The following is a 20,396-nucleotide window of genomic DNA, read 5'->3' as shown; positions in this document are numbered from 1 at the left end:
TTAATTATTTTAGGAAAAAGGACACAAGGAGTTATATCCTAACATTTCAAATCTCTTGCTCATATTGGGACAAACGTGCTGTGACATGAGAAGCAACTGGCTGGTCAGAAATCACTGTCAGCGAATTACGGCAAGCTAATAAAAATCAAACAAAAGTGCTTGGCCACTCTGTAAGGAGATCTTCCCATTATTCCAAGCAAATCATTTTGCTTGCATATCAGGGGGAAGCAGTATGGTCTAATCCTTCATCATTAATGGCAAGAACATCAGATTGAAAGTCAGGAGTCCTGGCCCTGCCATTTTAAGGGTGACCTTGGACAAGTTTTTAAAGATTTGATATTCATTTATTCAACAAATATTTATTGAGTGTGAGATCCCTGTTCTCATGGAATTTATATTCTAATAGAAGAAGAAAGAGTTTGTATAATAAATAGACAAACATAAGGACAGGCAGGAAGGAGTCAGCAGACACTGGTGAGTGGTTTGTGGAGAATTAAGACAGCAATAAAACAGACCATGACTGAGGTGGTTAACTTAGGCTGTACAGTCATTGTAGAAAAGGAAACATTTAAGTGAAAATATGGGGAAGGCAGTACTCCTTTCTGGACTTCTGTATCTTTTTCTGTAAAATATGACTGCTGAAGTGGGATGCTTCTGAAAGTCTCTTCTAGTTCTAGGAATCTGTGATTTCATGGCTATTGGGGATATGTGATATGGATGTGTGCACATATATTTTTAACTTCAAATATTATCCTATATTTGGTTAAGTAAATCATGACAGTGAGTCTTAGCTTTGAAGACATTTAAGGTAACAGTAAATTATTTGTAAGGATCTAAATGTAACTTGGCATACTGGACTTTTGTTGCTGTTCTCTGGGCTCTGAGAGGGAAGGGCATATTTTACTAAAAATTTGGAAATACAGTCAAACTGATTTCTGAAAAGAAGGGTTAACATGTCCTTGCACATTTCAAAATAGGCAAAATACATGCATTTGTAATGAGGTTAGAAATTGTCTCAAACTAATTCTTCTGGTGATCACTTACAACCACAAATCCAGATATATTGAAATTTTAAAAGGTAAAACTAAGCCACATGTTCTTTTTTACATAAAAATGGGAAAAAAGTTTGAGGTGATAAGGTATGGGATTTTTTTTAAAGGAAATAACCATATTTTGCCCCATATTTTTCACGCACCAGTTAGCTAGAAAATTACAAAAGCTGAAAAACTCAGATAAGCCATACCACGAGGATTAACACAACACATTCATCCCCTCCCCCCTGCCCCCATGTCCCTCTCTTTTTCCCTCCCACCCCAAGCTGGGGCACATTTCTGGAATGGAAATAAAAGCCTCTCAAACTGTTGAAAAATGAGGGTCTCTGAATTTTTAATTCTGTTAACTAATCATTAGAAAACTAGAAATTACTGTCTCTCTGAGAACCGGTGAGGTAGCAAGAACCAGAGACTGTGTTTAATTTTGCAGGAGCTGGCTGGTTTCCCAGCAACACACTGATTTGTGGGGCCACTACGTTGGGCACCTCGAGGATAATTAAATATCAAGTCTCTCTGAAGTATGCAAAGTCTGCCTAAGAGAGATAGCAGCCACACTGAAGGTACCAGTCCCACATTTTTTGGTAATTGAACATTGCAATATCATTATCTATTCTTATCCTTACGCTGTAAGAACTCGTCTCTATCCTTAATATCACCCAAAGTATCTCTGAGAATGAAGAAGGGGATAGAGAGAAAATGGAAAAAACGAGAGTGTATACAGTCAACCCTCGGGGATCTTCTAGGTATTTGGGATATGGAGATGAAGAGTGGAGTTTAATGTATGTGAGAGAAATGATGAGGGAAGCACAATATCCTCTATCTCCTCTAGTTCAAGCTTCCATTTTATATACTGAGCAGCCAAACACATAGATGAAGAATCTTCCCCCAAATTATAAAACTAGTGGTAGAGGGAGGATGGACACATACACAAGTATCTGTCCACTAGTGCCGTCATCTTTCTACTACTCTAGTGAAAGGTAACACAATTTTTGAAAAACAATAATTTAAGAGACAATTTAAACTACAGGCATAGTTTTGTAACATACCAGAAGTTGTTGGTGTTTCCATTCTAAATGCAATTTTTCTGCATTCATTCACCCAGTAACGAGAGGTTATTTACAATTATAAGTCATATTCTGCCATCAAAAGCACCTGTCCTTCAAAATAGATTTCCATGAGTAATGCCAGACAGACACTTTTAATTTCTAAAGGAGGAGGGGGACACTCACTGATTTACTTCTTGGAGAAGACTCTAGATGAGTAGCATCATTAAGCCAGTGTGACTTTCTTATTTGTACTACCAAATATTTAACAAATCCATATCATTACCTACCAAGAACAGGGAAAATGCTCTTACATAAGGGGAAAGCATAGAGGAGAGAAAATAAAAAGAATGAGGAGGATATGAGATGACTTGTATTAGAGTCATTCAGAGACTCTTGGAGAGATTTCCTAGAGGGCCTGAAAAAGATTGCACCACCACAGAAGAAATATTGGCGAAGTGCAGTTACACGTGGATTTGGCAAATGAGACAAAATAGTTTGCACTCATAACAATAAAGTCAGGTCAGTTTAGAAAAGTGCTTGAGAAAAAAATCTTAATTACAAGCCAAATTTCCTTAAGTTCTGCTTTTGGAAAAAAGTTAAGCTATCAAGGAACTAAAATCTCAAAAAAATTCAGAAATCCTTGAACTCATATAAACGTTACAACTTGTTTCTTGAGTAATTAGAACATTGAGAAAAGCTTAAAAGAAGAAATAGCAATGATACTTATTTATGAAGAGCTCGGGTTCAAATATCAAAGTGTATGTTCTAGTGTTTCAACATGTCAGATAATATGGACATTTTCCCCTTTTCCCAACTTATACACTGTTTCCTAGTATCTTTAGAATATTAGGAATCTGATACAACATAAAGCAAGGCTCTAACCAGAGAAATCAGCCTCATTATCCTGACAGGAAGGTGAAACTGACTGAAGTTGAGAACTTGAAAAGTGAAGGTGTGAGGAAAGTATATAACTGTAGTCACGTTCATTTGCTTCAGGACCAGAATCAGAACCTAAAGTTCCACATAGCAAAACTAATGTGACCTATTTTAGGGTTTACCCCAGGGATGCCACATGAACCTTCGTGTTTGCTGAAAACAAGTACATCTCTAACTTCTATGCCCCGTACCTGGAACAGAGCTCACGGCCTATTGCCTTCATGTTCCTAGCCTGCTCTTTAAAAAAAACTGCAAGTGGCTTCCTCAAGTAATACAAGGCAAAATGTTGAGACTGAACATGTTAAGGTAACAGTGCTTCAGAGAGAGTATGATTCTGACATTCATGACTTTTTAACTACAATCCACTTCAGTGATTTGACAAGAGTAGAGAATCTTTGATAGGTCTATCTTTTTTGAATCTCAGTTTCTCTAACTCTGAAGAGCAAACAATAGTATTGACCTCTTCATCTCACAGAGGAAATAAGACTATATCTGATAATGATTACAAAGATATTCTGTGATGAGCCCCAAGATATTCTAAAAATCTGAATCATTTTTTAAAAGAAATTTATTGTTCTTTGGATGTGGTAATAACCATATAAATTATAAACCTGCTTTATAATTAGACAGTAGAATGAGTTGGAGTTAGACTTCTAGGAAACTCTTTTGCAATGGGGATTATCTGGGAAGTCCTAGTTGCTAACACTTATTGACATGATGGCCTAACCCTGCTCGCTAAAGTACGTGATTAAGGTTACTGTCTCCTGGACCCTATGGCCTCAGGGTACATCAATTTAGAATTTAAGCCAAACTTCAACAGCCACCATATTTCTTTGATTTAGGAATTAGTATTCTTATTTATTCAATCAATAAGGATTCAAACTCTGAGTATGTGCACAGGATACTTAGGGTCAAAAGATGGTAAATATATCCTCTAGGGCTTCAGTTTTCATGGTGGTGGGAAAACAAAACTTTTAACAGTAATTAATAATGATAATTATAAATAATTAAGGCTCAAATATATGGAATTCAAGGTTCCATTAAGCTTGCAACGGTTAGAGAAGGTTCTAGAGAGAAGATGGATTGAGTGAGTCTTGAAGTACAGTATGAAGAAACTAAGATCTTGTGTCTCTGCTACATTACGTCCTTCTAAATATAGGGAGAAGGGACAGCATTTTAGTACCTGGGCAAAGCACGAAGGAAATGAATTAGCTAAACTGTTCACCATATTTCCATTCAGATCTGCATTTTTCCTGGGCAAGAGTAAGCCACCATAATTAACTGATACTGTGAACCATCCTATCTCCTATTAAGAGAAAAATAATGTACACGTGTTTCTACATGTAATCTACCATGCATACGCATGTTCAAGCATATGGAAAAATAAAAATTAACTTTGTTGCACATATTCAACTACTAAATAGCTGACTGATAAATATGTTGGAAAGTCTGCATTACCACGAAGATTATCCAGTTGACAGTTGTTTAAAGAAATGAAGAACTGACCTCCAATTATTGTTTTTTTTTTTTCCTTTTGAGATGGAGTCTCGCTCTGTTGCCCAGGCTGGAGTGCAGTGGTGCGATCTTGCCCATTGCAATCTCTGCCTCCCAGGTTTAAGTGATTCTCCTGCCTCAGCCTCCCGAGTAGCTAGGACTACAGGTACGTGCCACCACGCCTGGCTAATTTTTGTAGTTTTAGTAGAGATGGGGTTTCGTCATGTTGACCAGGCTGGTCTTGAACTCCTGGCCTCAGGTGATCCTCCCACCTTGGCCTCCCAAAATGCTGGGATTACAGGCGTGAGCAACCGCATCTGGCCTAATTATTGTTAGTAAGAAAAATAATCATTCAGACACTCCCTTACCTGTTTCTGGGGCCAGGAGGCTTTGAGAATGGCTTCAGTTCTAAAGAAGACGAGGAGCTTGCTGTCTTCCTCAGTCAGGTGAAATGATTGCCCCAAAATCTGCAGCACGTGAATGCGGGGCCGCACCGGCCAGGCGTCATCAGCACAGAAAGGCCGCAGCCACTCCAGCAGGTCCTCAGGGGAAACCAGCTCCTCACTGCAGGGCAAAATCCAGAGGTATCTGTAAACTCCTAAGCCTTTTATTTTCCCCCTTCCAGTAATCAAATGTGGTCACTGACCTAACACTTGTTTGTTGGATGACTTCATTTTTTTCCTCTTGAAAGGAAAAATTTTGGTTTTTAAATGGCTTACAGCAGGTATTTAAAACCTATGTAAAATGAATGTAATTTTTAAACAGTATCATATTAAAATGAGTTATATAAAGCAGATAAATATCCTTGGCTAGTTTGTTTCAAAATTTAGTAAGTAGTAAGGCTTATTTCTGTTAGTGATACCAATAGCGCAAGGCTGCATTGTAGTAATTTTATATATCTGATTACTCGTTGACAATAATTAAGCAAAGTAGGTATCGTAAGTTACTCTTTACAGCTGAACCAACAAACTTCAGGGAAGTGATATAACATGCTCACACAAATGTATAGTAGTGCTGTATGACCCCAAAGCTCCAGTTCTTTCTACCATTTTCCCCAGATGATTAGAATTTCAATATGCCATTAGAGGATCAAATTTTATACTACTCTAAAAGTGAAGTATGAATGCTTGGTTATTATAGGACTGTGAAGTTTAAAATGATTCAGAAAAGGGGACAACAAAGTTTGTACAACATTCCATCTACTACTGGAATCTCTTTTCTTGTAACCCCAAATGAATATCTTATTTGATTATGTCAATGGATTATTTATCCATAACTCTTAAGGGGTTATCCATAGAGAAGACTCACTCCCACATGGGCCTGGAGATCCCATGCTAAAGCACTGAATTATACAGGTTTTGTTGTAGACAGATCCTTATAAGGCTTTTAGCTATAAATCACCTAGACTGAGTCCCGGTCTAACTTACCTTAAATCAAATTCCATGCCCCAATAAGATTACAAGACTTTTTTTTTTTTTTTAAACTTCTGAGAAGAATAAAATTCTGCAATGCCACTGAGTATGTCTTTCAGTATGTATTATTTCATATACTTGTCAAATATGATCTTATGGCAATTTAAAAGAATTATTTGTATTTAAGAATAAATGAAACTACAAATTTTGTGGATAACTGGTTTAAGAATTTCGTAAATTCAGCAACTCGGTTGTTAATTTTACCTATAAGACTTCTAATTATTTATCAGAAATGGAAACAATTCAGGTGCAAAAATAGAATACTACACCTATTTCTGGTGAACTTTTTGCAAAGTGAACAGACAGTACAGTGTAATGAGTGTAATGCAAAGACCATTAAAAAAAAAAATCTGATGGACCTAACTGAATCCTGGCTGCAGACTTTCCTAAGAACTCTAGATAAAATCATGAATATTATCCTTCCCAGGTTATAGTGACACAGATAAAGGTCCCAAGAGTGTGTCACCTGAAGTCTGTGAAACCAAGATAACATATACAAAGCACCTAGCAAATTATGTGGCACAGAGGAAGTACTTAATAAATAGTAACCATCATTGTCATAATAACGATCATCACCATAATTATCAGCATCATCAAAGCGCTATAGTTTGTGCTTAATGATACAGAGATAAAAATTATATGGTCTCTGCCTTCAAAGAAATAATAATACCATGGAACAGCAAGACTTTACAAGTGACGATTATCCAAATTACTAACATAAATGTGAACAACTCTTCTGGATGAAGAGTGAATAGAACCAGGGAAGGCTTCAGAGAGGACATGGCATCTGAACAGGATCACAAAGGGTAATTAGAATGTATATAAATGGAAGTGTGGGAAAATATAATCCAGACAGAGAACAGCAAGGAAAAAACAGCAAAAGATTTCAAAGGACAAAGAATGTTCCGGAAGAGATTAAAGCGCAGACATGTGGCTGGTGAATTAGAGGAGAGCGAGCTAAGGAAGGACAGGCTTTCTCACCTCGGTAACCAGGAGACTGACAACAAGGCTGAAACGGCGGCGCAGTTTAACTCTTTGACAGCACAGGCTCTGGAGGTGTTAGGCCCAGACTCAGGGCCCACATTTGCCACTTCCTGACAATGCTACTTTGACCAAGAAGTCACTTACTAGATCAGAGCCTCAGTTTCCTTATTCGTATATTGGAGATGGATAACAACACCTTCCTCATGGGGTTGTTGAGAAATTAAACAGAAACATAAAATAATAAATGCAAGGCATGTAATACAACGTCTGGCATATAACTAAGTGCTTCAATTAAAAGCAACCATTATTATTAAGGACATCTGATCTTTTTTGCATGAAATGGGAATGATAGACGATTTGTGAGCAGTGAAACATCAAAATCATGTTATTGATTAGAAAAATGTATGGGCTGGGGCAGACTAAGGCACTTGTGATGAAGACTTGAAGCTGTCTAATTCAGGAAGAAAGTAATTTAAAGTCCATTTCTGATTATAAGTCCTAACAGTTTCACATAAAATGAAGTTGATTTTTTTTGCCCTTTCACCCAAGTGCCAAGAAGAGATAACTAGGAAAAGCTAGAATGTGAGGAAGCTGTTGTCATGAAGACAAGCTGGAAGTTATAATAATAACCAAAGCCCCCAATACGGTGAATAAGAATGAAAACAGTATTAATAATAACTTCTGAAGGTTTACTATGTACCATCAATTATATCACTCATCATAACTATCCTTTTCTTGTATACTGTTATCATCTCCAATTTGTAGATGAGGTAACAATCTCAGATTTAAGAATCTGACTACGGTATTTTGAACTGAATGATACTAAAATTTTAAAAAAGATCAAAATAATTTGTCCAAGGTCACACAGTAAGTAGTGGCACGAATATTTCAACTTGGACTATCTGACTGCCTTGTCAATTACTACACAATGCTACTGAACCAAACGGGCATATTCCAGAACAGTGTGGCAGTGGATTAAAGTTACTCAGCTATGATGAGATAGAGAAGGATTATTACTCTAATATTTGTCAAGTTATTAAATCAAATTAGTTCCTTTTACATTAGAACTTACTATGCGGCTAATAACATTTGACAGTTTAGAGGAACATGCTCTCATTTTGTGTTGATAGTTCAAACATATAATAAAATTAGGAGAAGTCTTTCCTAAAATAGAAGCATTGTGTTCCAGAAGAACCATGTGGTAGATGTGCTTCACTATTACTGGTGCTCAACAAAACTACACAGAAATGAAAGGCAGCTCCTTAGAAAAAGCTTCCAAGGACATTGACTAGACACTATCACCTGAAGATTTTAGCTTCAAAATTGCTTACATTTTGATTTCAAATTGAGTTCTTAAAATTCATAGTCATTCTTATGGTTCAGCAAATATAAAAACAGATACACACAAACACATGCATAGGGAAACAGAGAGGAAGAACCATGATAAAATATTAACAACTGGCAAATCAAGGGGAAGAGCATGTAGGTATTTTTTTTTAATCTGTGTAATTTTTCTGAGGGTTTTAAATTTTTCAAGATAAACAGGTAAAAAATAGCAATTATAACTTTCATAATGTAAAAACTAGAATAGGAAGAAGGAAAGTGATTCCATTTCTCATCTTTTACGAAAGCAAGGAGAGGATTTAATGAGCTTAAAAATTAAAAAAGAACATCATTATTTCAAAACATATTTACTTCATTATAAGGGTAATACAAATGATTTTAAAAAGTCATAAAATACACTTTGGGAGGCTGAGGCCGGCAGAACACGAGGTCTGGAGATCGAGACCACCCTGGCCAACAAGGTGAAACCCTGTCTCTACTAAAAATACAAAAATTAGCTGGGTGTGGTGGCACATGCCTGTAATCCCGGCTACTTGGGAGGCTGAGGCAGGAGAATTGCTTGAACCAGGGAGTCAGAGGTTGCAGTGAGCCGAGATCGCGCCACTGCACTCCAGCCTGGTGACAGAGCAAGACTCCGTCACAAAAAAAAAGAGAAAAAGTCATAAAATAGATAAAAAAGAGAAAATCTCTCATAGTTTCACTACAAACACGTAGGGAATTGTTTCCACCTTTTTCCCTATAATGAGGATTGGGGATGGGATATTATACTGCAAACAATACTTTAGTACACTATTTTTAAAAATTAGATGATAAAGGAAACACACACAGAATCAGTTTTGGTCCAAAGAAGTCATGTGCAATACATACACAGCTCTATTAACAGAAAAGAACAGCAGCAGCAACAGTGACAACAAAACTATGTTCATTGAATGACTAATTTGAGACTGTGTTACTCTGAGGTGGCATGAGTGTTCACCTGGCATTTCCCTATTATGTAATGTAGCATGGAAGGACATTCACAAATGTACAAAGGAATGGGAGGGAAATGTCAAGCAAGCAAAGGAAATTATTGAATCAAAGCAAGAAGACAGATTTTTAAGCACATAACTAAGCGAATCCTCAGTCAGAGAGTTCTCAGGTTCTGCATGGCATACACATACAGAGAGAACCCAAACTGAAATTCAAAGAGTTAAGGTACATTAAAGGAGATGGTAACTATAAAAGCATTTTATAAATCTTGATGCACTAATCAAAATAAAATATTATTACATGAGAATGCAAGAAAGCAAGACTACATTCAAGCAAGCAAAACACACACATTTGAGATTTCTTTTAAACGTAAATGTCATAGAATTTGGATACCTGAAGGAACATTAGGTCTCTTCCATACTGAAAGTAAACTGGCAACCAGCTTTTGTGACTGGTTTGCATAGCAGATGCCAATGTTTCAAAATTAAGGAATTTCACAGACACACAGAGTCAGGATGTTCCCGCTCCTGTTTAAAAACTGGATGATAGGAAAACAGTAGCAAAAACAGGCTGTGGCCAAGGCAGCAGCTGCCTCCTTTAGACAAGGAGCTCTCTAGTTCATCCCGGGCTCTCCCACTGCCTACCTCGTCTGAAGCCCAGTAGAAGGAGGGAGGGGTATATACAAGTGAGCTAACAGTGAGGGACATAAACATTCATTCCCTGTAGGTCCCGTGCCTCCATTAATGAACTGACCCACATACTATGCACACTTTCCTCACTAAATATGGAGTGGGTGGGGCAGACATTTCCCAGGATAATGTCTTCTATTTACCAGCTCCCATGAAACAATCAGGGGGAACTGGCAAGGAATAAGAAATAACTGCAAATAAATGAATGCATAAATGGTCCTGGAGTAATATAAAAAGGGTGACTTTAGGAAAATCATAATCATGTTATATTAAAAGAAAAATGCCTGGAAAGGTAAGGATGTTGGTATGCACACAATTCCAATCTCAAAGCTTGACTCCTGATAAATACAGATAATCTCCTTGTGGCTGCTCTCAAACATACGCCAACCCAGAATATCTTCCTGGGTTCTTGGAGAACTGTAAGCATAATTAAAAAATAAAACAGACTATCTTCCTGGGCTTCACTTCTCAGTGAAAGGGGGGACACACCTTGCTGTAACATGGCAGAGTGGATAGTCATAAATATGGCCCGAAGTGATCCAGAAATACTGCGGTAACAGAGTGGATCCACCGTCCTGGGTTGTGACCATGCCTTTCAGGAGGGCTCAACCTCACAGGACATAAGGCCTCACGAACTGCAGGTGCTCAGAGAACACTGGGTGATTTACTTTGCCTCATAGAGCAGGAAGAGGAAAAAAAAATCAGATTCAATTTGCTCCAGGTGGGCCATTCTTTCTTTTTTTTTTTCTTTGTTTTCACTTTAAAAATAATGTGAAATCTCTAGATAACAGCAAAGAGTTTAATAAAGTCTGAATTATGTGACATTGTTCAATATTTATATGAAACTTTAAGGCAGCTGAAGCCGACTGTGAAGTAGCAATTTAAATAATCAACGCCCCCCCCCCCCCCCCCCCGCCAAACTCAATAGTTTTGAAGTAAATCTTTCTTCTTTTTTTGAATATTGCACAGAGGAATTTTGCATTAATTACCTGTTATCTGAGTGAATTTAATGCTATAAATCCTTTTGAGAATGACAAATATACTGGCTCATGCTTGTGAGACATTCTTGTTAGGAAGTTTTTTAAAGCTAGATGAAGGCGAGAAGTAGAAAGGGAAATAAGGCAAAGGCAGAGAGAAGCATGTCAAAGAGACAAGAAAGGTAAGACCTTGCTACTCGAAGTTCTTCCATGGACTGGGTATCACTTGGGAGTTGGTTACAAATGGAGAATTTTAGGCCCCACCCAGACCTACTCAATCAAAATCTGTATTTTAATAAGATCTCCAGGCTATTCCTATGCAGAATTAAGTGTGAGAAGCACTGCTTTACTTTCCTGTGCTGGCTCTTTAATGTCAAAAGGATGTGATATGGTGAGAGAAATGCATACCTCTCTGAGCTTCATTTCCTAATCTGTAAAATGCACATGACAATTTCTGTATGATAAGGTTGTTCTGAGGACTAAGTGAGTTACTGAATAGCACCTTTCCAAAGTCTTGGCATAGAGGAATTAGATGTTCATTAGTATTTTTTTGTTTCCTTGTTTTTAAAATATTTGACAGTAGTATTTTCTTATTTCCAGGTGTAACAGATATATGGATATATGCTCTTAGAACACTCTTAGTATTGAAATTCTTTTTAAAAACTTACTTTTCTTAAGCAAACAAATTCTTAACACAAACTAGAAATTGATATTTTATTCCTGAAATAGGATGTTACAAATATACCTAAATAATAAGAGACAGCATACACATTTATGAATTTCTTTTATGAAAGAAATTTCATATGCACAAATAATTAATTCCTTTGTCCTATCTTTAATTGTAGATGTTATGAAAGGTCTTTGGCATGATTTAAAATTCTTAAGTCACTCAACTCTCATATCTAGAGGCAAGAACGTGGTTCAACTGAAAAGAAAGCCATCTGACAGGTGGCCTGTCTAGGTGTTATAATTTTAAGTTACTTAAAATTAGCACAGATAAAAGAAGAGGAAAAGAGAGCTTTCTGGATGAGGTAGGAGCTGCAGTGAAAGAGCAAATGATTCTAACACTTTTTTGTGGAATCTTCAGGATTTTCTACATAGATGATCATGCTGTGTGCAAACACGGACAGTCTGACTTCCTCCTTTCCCATTTGGATGCCTTTTACTTCTTTCTCTTGTCTTATTGCTCTGAATAGAACTTCTAGTGTGATGTGTTGAATAAAGTCGTGAAAATGGGCATCCCTGTCTTGTTCCAAACCTTGGAGGAAAAACTTTCAATTTTTTCTCATTAAGTATGATGTTAGCTATGGGTTTGACACAGGGAAAACAGAATGGAGGTTCCCCTAAAAATTGAAAATAGGACTACCATTTGATGCAGCAATCCCATTACTGAGTATATATCCAAAGGGATGACATCAGTATGTTGAAGAAACTTCTGCACACCCATGTTTATTGCAGTGCTATTCATAATCACCAAGATGTGAAATCAACCTAAATGCCCATCTAAAGATTAACGGATGAAGAAAATGTGGTATATATAAATACCATTCAGCCACAAAACAGTGAAATCCTGTCATCTGCAGTAACATGGATGAACCTGGAGGACATTATGTTAAGTGAGATGAGTCAGGCACAGAGACAAATACCACATGATCTCACTCATATGTGGAATCTAAAAACGTTGATTTCATGGAAGTGAGAGTAGATTGGTGGTTTCCGGGGAGCAGAGTGTGGGGTACTAGAGGATGGTCAATAGGCACAAACTTATAGTTGGGCAGGAAGAATAAGTTTTGGTGTCTTATTTATATAGTAAGATGAATCAGAGCAAATACCAATGTATTAAATATTTCAAGATTGCTAGAAGAATTTGAATATTGTCACCACAAAGAAATGATAAATGGTTAAAGTGATGGATATGGTAATTATACCAATTTTATCATTATACTATGTATACATTCATTGAAACATTACAAGTCGGGTGTGGTGGCTCACGCCTATAATCCCAGCACTTTGTGAGGCCAAGGCAGGCAGATCACCTGAAGTCAGGAGTTCAAGATCAGCCTGGCCAACATGGTGAAACCCCCCCGTCTCTACTAAAAATACAAAAATTATCCGGGCATGGTGGTGGCCACTTGTAATCCCAGCTACTCGGGAGGCTGAGGCAGGAGAATCACTTGAACCCGGGGGGCAGAGGTTGCAGTGAGCTGAGATACCACCACTGCATTCCAGCCTGGGCAATACTGCAAGACTCTGTCTCAAAAAAAAAAAAAAAAAAGGAACATTACATTGTACCACATAAACGTGTACAATTATTACGTGTCAATTATACAATATAAAAATTTAAATTTAAAAGAAGCAAATAATATTTGCGCCAACATAAAAAGATAAAAGAGGACATGTGGGCCGGGCGTGGTGGCTCACTCCTGTAATCCCAACACTTTGGGAGGCCGAGGCGGGTGGATAACCTGAGGTCAGGAGTTTGAGACCAGCCTTCCCAACATGGCAAAACCGCGTCTCTACTAAGAATACAAAAATTAGCTGGACATGGTGGCAGGCACCTGTAATTCCAGCTACTCTGGAGGCTGAGGCAGGAGAATTGTTTGAACCAGGGAGGTGGAGGTTGCAGTGAGCCGAGATTGCGCCACTGCACTCCAGCCTGGGCAACAAGAGCAAAACTCCATGTAAAAAAAAAAAAAAAAAGAGGACATGTGAATAATGGCATAAATTGCTAAAATTAACCACAAAACCAAATATTTGGTGGTGGCCGTCAACACACATCCTCAAATTCTTACTTTTTTATGCAATCTCCCTGCCAGGGATATTGTGGGATAGTGCATACCTAACCCAAGAGCATGTAATGCGCCTGTGTGTGTGACATCTGAAGATGTGTATGAGTAGTGAGGCTACTGTCAAAACAGACACTATGGAGGGTAGTGGATGTCCATGTTATGAGTTTGGGACTGAGGGAGGCTTGGTATGTCAATAAGAGAAAGGGTGAGGGGCACATAAGGCCTGGCACAGGCTCCTGGAGGTTAGGCTGTCATGTCAGGTCAAGGAATGAATAACTTGAGAGCATTACTTTCAAAAACCAGAATAACCATATCACTGCAAAGACCCTCCTTGGAGCTACCTGGAAAACATAAACCGCCTCCCTTCCGTGACTCTGCCAGGCACATTATTGGGAAGGGAAACCCAAACAAAGGGTGTCAGGTTTGACTGTGCAGATTCAAAAAATACTTGCCAAAATAAAAGTTATGGCTTTGTCTTTCTTCTTTTTATTTTTTAGGCAAAAAAAAAAAAAAAAAAAAAAAAAATTCCCTGAATTTTTTTTTGTTAAGAAGGCTTTGTTATTCTGTGTCCCTAGAATAAAAAGTAAGATCTTTTTCTGTTCCTCCACTCCCTAATGTCTTTTTCAAACCTTAAAAAATAGTCTGTATTAGAGTGAGTCTCAAATTGGATTCTTCTGTACACGTGGCTAGAAATTCACTAAGAAGGAACACTGCCTTTTAATATTCTTGAGATGTCCCCAGCGGGACAAGACTAAGAAGCCCCATTGAAAGGGGCCTAAAACAGCACCTGTTGAGACCCTTTCATCTTGGGAGGCCAGGATCCAGAGTCAGCCTAGCCTGAGAGAAGCTGCGCTGCTGACAGCAGCTCCCTGGGAGCTGATGGCTGAGAACTCACTGACACACTGGGAATGAGACAGCAGCAGTGAGATGGGCCCTGGAAGGAGGGTAAGTGTTTCCCATGTAGCGTCTCTGCCTGCTCTGCTCCCTGCTGCATGTGCAGTTGCTCAGGCAGCTTCCTCAGCCTGGAATACCATCATCTATCTCCTCAAAACAGACTCTTCTTTCACTGACCAGCTCTGTGTCACCCTTTGTGTATCCTGCCCTAACTACTCCCTCCACTCTGCCTTCCATACAGCGCTTCCCATTCCATAGCACAGTGACTATGGCTACAGGCCAGATCGTCTCCCCCGCAGGACTGTGAGCTCCCTGGGGTTAGAGGTTATTTCTTATCCACATGACCCCTTTGTGACTTCACACAGAGCACGGCACACAGTACAGCCCACGAATCATTAATTTCTTTTTAAAATGGGGGGCCTAAATTAGCCACTGCTACAGCGACTTTCCTATCTGAAGAACTGTAAGCAAAGGGGTTCAGAAACACTGTGCAAGGTAAAAAGCACAGGAAGTAGAAGCCCCTGCTTGCAATGTTTTTCCATCTTCACCTACATAGCTCATTCTATATTCTGTCACTCAAACCTTGTGCACAAAGCAATGCAGGGAAATAGACTATGAAAGCATCGGCATCTGAGTACTTCATTATCATTTAGAGCCTGGGTGGAATCTGGGTTCTATTTCCCAGCTCTATAACTCTGGGCAAGTCAACTCCTCTCTCTGAGCTTTTCTTTTAGGTCCTCCTCTGAAAATGGCAACAACATATCCAGCCATTAGAAGTAATAATCACAGTAATCATTAAATCTACAAAGATCAATGGAAAGTCTTACAATAGCAAATAAATAAGAGAATACAAAAGCTTATACATTTAAACTGAAACTATATAGAAAGATATCTGTACCTGAACAATAACTGGTAGGTAACATGCAAATAAAAATGTTACCAAATGGAACTATGGGGAGTTTTCTGAAACCCGTCTTCATTATATTCGATCACATTTTCAATTAAAGAAAGAAATTGGGGAGAGGTCTTATACAGCTGACATGGATATTAGGCATTGTAAAGACCTTTGTGAATTTCAAGGACATGCATAACCGTTCATTTGTGGCTGCTCTTTTTCTTATCAATATCATTGTATCTGAATGAAAAATTCTTTCTAAAAATAGCATCAGAGATCTATACATCTTTCTAGGCTTATAAAGCCTGTATACTTTGAGTCCTAAAACAAGGCAGACTTTAATTTATGCAAAGGTTGTTTTTTTTTTTTTAAAGAACATATATACTCACCCTAGGAATTTCCATACTTAATCAATACAGTTAACGTGTTGGAGATGAGAATCCCTTATCTTGTAGGAAGCTCAGAGCAGTTTCTGCCCTGACAGAATGATTATGATGATTATTATCTCTAATGGCTGTGAAGGAGGCAAGAGAGAACAATGCTCTCCATGGCAAGCAGGACCTGGAGCTGGTGGGGTCAGCACAGAGCTAAGAACACCACGTCTCCAGGTGCAGAGCCGCTCCTTTCCCAGTTCTTCTGAGGAAGAACTGAGCCGCAGGTCCTCGATTCTTCTTTCAGAAAACACCTAAAAATGTGGCTTAGTCTTGGAAGCCTCATACATATGGATACTAACAGCAATTCTAATACTCTGAGGAAAGTCAGTTAATGAAGATGCACATACTGTTCTAGTCTTACCCCTTGTCCACACTGGCGTGGACGGCTGCAACAACACCTTCCAGGACCTTCAGTGGGTCCCTTGGCCCACCAAGGTCAGCACTGCCACCACTGTGAAAAGAGAGAGAAACTGATTCAGAAAAGGATCACTCCAGTCTCAGAAATAAACTTGGTATTCACACGCTTAAATGAACTTGGTTGAATTTTGGTATGGTATACTACCTGCCCATAGTCATTTGTGCTTTGTGATATCTACAAATGTACCAAGCCCTACACTAGGTGCTAATGAAACATTTTCTGCCCTTAAGGGGCTCAGTCTAATATATGCATGTTTTCCTATCAAGAGAATAACGCAATCTACTTGCACTGTGTCATTCGAAAAACATTCATTGAACATCAACTGTATGAGCTACTTTCAGCATTAAATGTAATAATGATTTACATCCTCCCGTTGAAGTTTTTTTTTAAAAGAAAGCACTAATATTTACTTGCTACTAATAAGTACCAGGTAACGCTAAACAGTTCACATATATTCTGCCACTATTAAACGCAACATCCTATGAGACAAGTACTATTATTATGCCCATTTTACAGATGTTATGTGTAGAACTCTAGTGAATCCTCAAAATGCAACAGAGGAAAAATATATTTTCAATGAGTTTTTCTTATAATTTAATGATATAAATCAACTGTTAGATTCGGTTCCTTTCATGTCTTTGTTATTTTGTGCCTACTACATTTTATTAACTTCCTAAAAGGTAAATGTTATGAACATTGTCAATAAAAATTTATTTTCCTTAGAAACAGAAGTAGCTGAATTCCTTAAGTTTTCTTTTCCTTCTATTGCTGCAAGATTTAATTAACATTTATGGAATGTCTTCTGTGTGCCAAGTATACCATTTATTGGATCAGAACCAAATCTGTAGTGGTAGAATTAGATGCAGAAAAAGAGAAGTATAATTTATGTCAAAAATTTATACACATAAAACTATTCTATCATATTTTAATTATTCATGAAAATGGGCAATTTTAAGAAATAAACTAAATTCATCAAAACACTAATTTTTCAAAATGCGTATTTTTGTGAGCTTCATCTAAAACTTGGTTTAAGAAATAATAAAAAGATAACCATAAACCAAAAGGTACAAAATGTGGCCAACAAATAGCTGTCATCATTTGAAAGAGGACACTGGTTCATACAACCAACATCAAAAAATCCTAATAAGCAAACAATAAAACTAAGCTTTATTAATTTGAAATTTGTTCTTCTAAAAAAAAGTTATGAAATTCTATATATCTCCCTATATATAAAATTAATGGATACCTCAGAGCATTAAGGTAAAAACTGTATGAGGCTGGGGTAATTAAACTGATAAAGGCTCATTTGATTTCAGTTCAGCTGCAGAAAACTGACATGCATTTAATCAAAAAGTTCCTCAAGAGCAATACAGAATTAAAAAGAATGCTTAAAAGGAGAATAAATTAAACATAACTAAATCTTTTAGCCTAATTGCATTATTCACAGAAAGTACTTGATGCCTCATTATTTTCTTAGCTTCACTTTTGCCTCTTTTCTAATCCTCTTGGATGCATTCCTACAAAGGCACCCGCATGTCGACACAAAGCAAGAATTTCTCAGTTGTCGGTTTTGTGCCATTAATTGCAGGTAAATAATGTCTAAAGACACTTTACAGATGTCTAACTTCATCAGTGTATGATTAACCTTGTCTTGTGTTTTTCAAAAGAACCTTCTGGGAACCATTTTCCTACTACTACAAAGAATGGGAATTAGAAATGGTAAGATCTGAAAAACCATATTGAAGTCACAGGACAGTCTGAAACTTACTTACCTGTGTCAAATGCCATTTTGGCCTTTCCCTTACTTCAAGAAAACTTTGTAAAACGGGGTCCAACCAGAAATTACATAACTTAAGATGTTATACACAGTACCAACAATGAAACATTTTCATGGTCTCCATTCTGAAAACTAAGACTATGAGAACTCTAAAAATAATCTCTCACTTTTGTAGAGTCCTTCAAAACTTATAAAATGCTTTTACATACAAGATGATAGCTTAGCACCATCATTGACAAAGTGTCACCCCAGTTTTTCCACAATGAGCACTTTGTAGCTTACCTCAATGCAGAAATTATTTTCATGATTGCACTCTGCACTATATCCTTGGGTGAGATGTCAAGAGGGCCAACTGCCACCTCTAGCAGCTGCTGAATCATTGCTAGAGGCTGACCATCTAAACAAATAGCCACGGCTTCATCATGAAGTTTCTCTTTTTCTGATCGGGACAGATCATAGAGGTGACTGTATTTTTGCAGTGTTTCCTGTAAAGACATGGTAATCAACACTTAAACAGAAATTAAATGTATCTACATGCACAAAGTGAAACATATTTAGATCCTGGAACCAAATACATGACAAGCAGCAACACCATACCAAAGCGCATGTATTAGTTATTAAGAGCTTAGGCTCAAGGATCACCTACATTTGAGTGCGAATTCTGGCTTTATCATTTATTAGTTAGTGGGCCTTTGTGATCTCAAATTTCAACATCTGTAAAATGAGGATGAGGAAAATAGGGTCGTGTGAATACAGGGTGTTGTGAACTAACTGAGATAATATAAAAATCAGTTCTTTAGCACTTCGGAAATAAAGTAATGCTCAGTAAGTAAGAGCTTTTCTATTATTATTATCACTAATGCGCTACAACCACATAATAATCTATTGAACTACAACTATGTAATCCCAGGTATTATACATATGATATCTAAATTAATACTTGTAAAAACCCTGCAAGTATTTTTAAATTAGCTCCATGTTATAAAAAAGGAAACTAAAGACCAAGGAGATTGAGTAACATGACCAAAGTCACACGGCTACCAATCAGCAGAGCTAAGATTAGATCCCAAGTCTACTCCCCTGCCCTAGGCCACACTGCCTGCATCTCCAATGTTGTAACAAGTAATTTAAGAAATAAGAGGCAAGCTATTGTTTTTTGGCATACCAAATACAGTCACTTAACAATGATAACTGTTTCCAGATTCTTTATCGTTTCCCTTGTAATCCTGAATATACTGTTTAGTCTTTGAAACCAACCATGAGAAAAATCTGAATATTAACTGAATAGTTGATGATATTAAAGAATGTCTATTAATTTCTTTGCTAGTGATCATGTTATAGTTGTTATTTTAAAGTGTCTTTTAGAGATAGATAGGGAGATATTTATGAATAAAATGAAAAGATGACTGAGATTTGCTTCACAATCCACAAGAGCAAGGGAAGGGAAGGCAGCAGTATGCATTAAGATGGGGCATGTTTTGATAATTGTTGAAGCTGGGAGCTGGGCACATGAAGTTTCATTTTACTGTTCTGCCCGCTGTGAAATTCTCTATTTCAGAAAAATCCCTATGAGTTAAGCAGGGCAATTCCTAGTATCCTCACCTAAGAGAAGAGGGAACTGAGGCTCTGTAGGACGAAAGCCTTTAACTTTGGTTAAATTAACCTTCATGAGGATATAAGATTTTTTTGTACTGCGTATATAATTAAGGATGTTAAAATGAAGGTCTGAACTATAAAAGGGATAAATGCATGGGGTTGAAGGTTATTTCCCGTTTTTGCTATACATGGTGCCTTAATAAAATTAACTAATGTCTAATTTAGGAACCTCAAGAGTTTCCTATTATGGACCATCCAGAGTCTGACTGAAGGCACTCACAAGTAGCTATATGGTACGTTTACGTCACATCTTAGATGAAACAAACATGTTTTTTTATCAATAATCCCCTTAAATCCCCCCGTAAACTATCATAGGTATTGGAAGACAATACTTGTGGCTGGGTGAAGTGGCTCAGACCTGGAAGGCCAAGGTGGGCAAATAGCTTGAGCCCAGGACTTTGAGACCAGCCTGGGCAACATGGTGAAACTCTGTCCCTACAAAAAATACAAAAAATTAGGTGGGTGTGGTAGCACACACCTGTAGTCCCAGCTACTCAGGAGGCTGAGGTGGGAGGATTGCTTGAGCCCAGGAGGTAGAGGCTGCAGTGAGTGGGCCTGAGGAACAGAGTG

The 20,396-nt window shown here is 37.7% G+C and overlaps 1 protein-coding gene across 2 annotated transcripts in view; it reads right to left on the bottom strand.

The window, feature by feature from the left end:
- Window positions 1-20,396, bottom strand: part of NBAS (neuroblastoma amplified sequence) — a 466,664-nt gene that overhangs the window by 46,058 nt on the left and 400,210 nt on the right. Inside the window, exons 46-48 of one of the 2 annotated variants that reach the window (XM_011971446.1) lie at window positions 18,453-18,655; window positions 16,337-16,426; window positions 4,897-5,092 (exon numbers count right to left, since the gene is read on the bottom strand). In XM_011971446.1, coding sequence (XP_011826836.1) covers window positions 4,897-5,092; window positions 16,337-16,426; window positions 18,453-18,655 — 489 coding nt within the window. The remainder of the gene's footprint in view (window positions 1-4,896; window positions 5,093-16,336; window positions 16,427-18,452; window positions 18,656-20,396) is intronic. The other variant, XR_001005077.1, reaches the window with a different exon arrangement.

This window comes from Mandrillus leucophaeus, unplaced genomic scaffold, assembly GCF_000951045.1.
Source record: "Mandrillus leucophaeus isolate KB7577 unplaced genomic scaffold, Mleu.le_1.0 Scaffold122, whole genome shotgun sequence".
NCBI classification, from domain to species: Eukaryota; Metazoa; Chordata; class Mammalia; order Primates; family Cercopithecidae; genus Mandrillus; species Mandrillus leucophaeus.
This window is presented reverse-complemented; position numbering and strand designations above follow the sequence as displayed.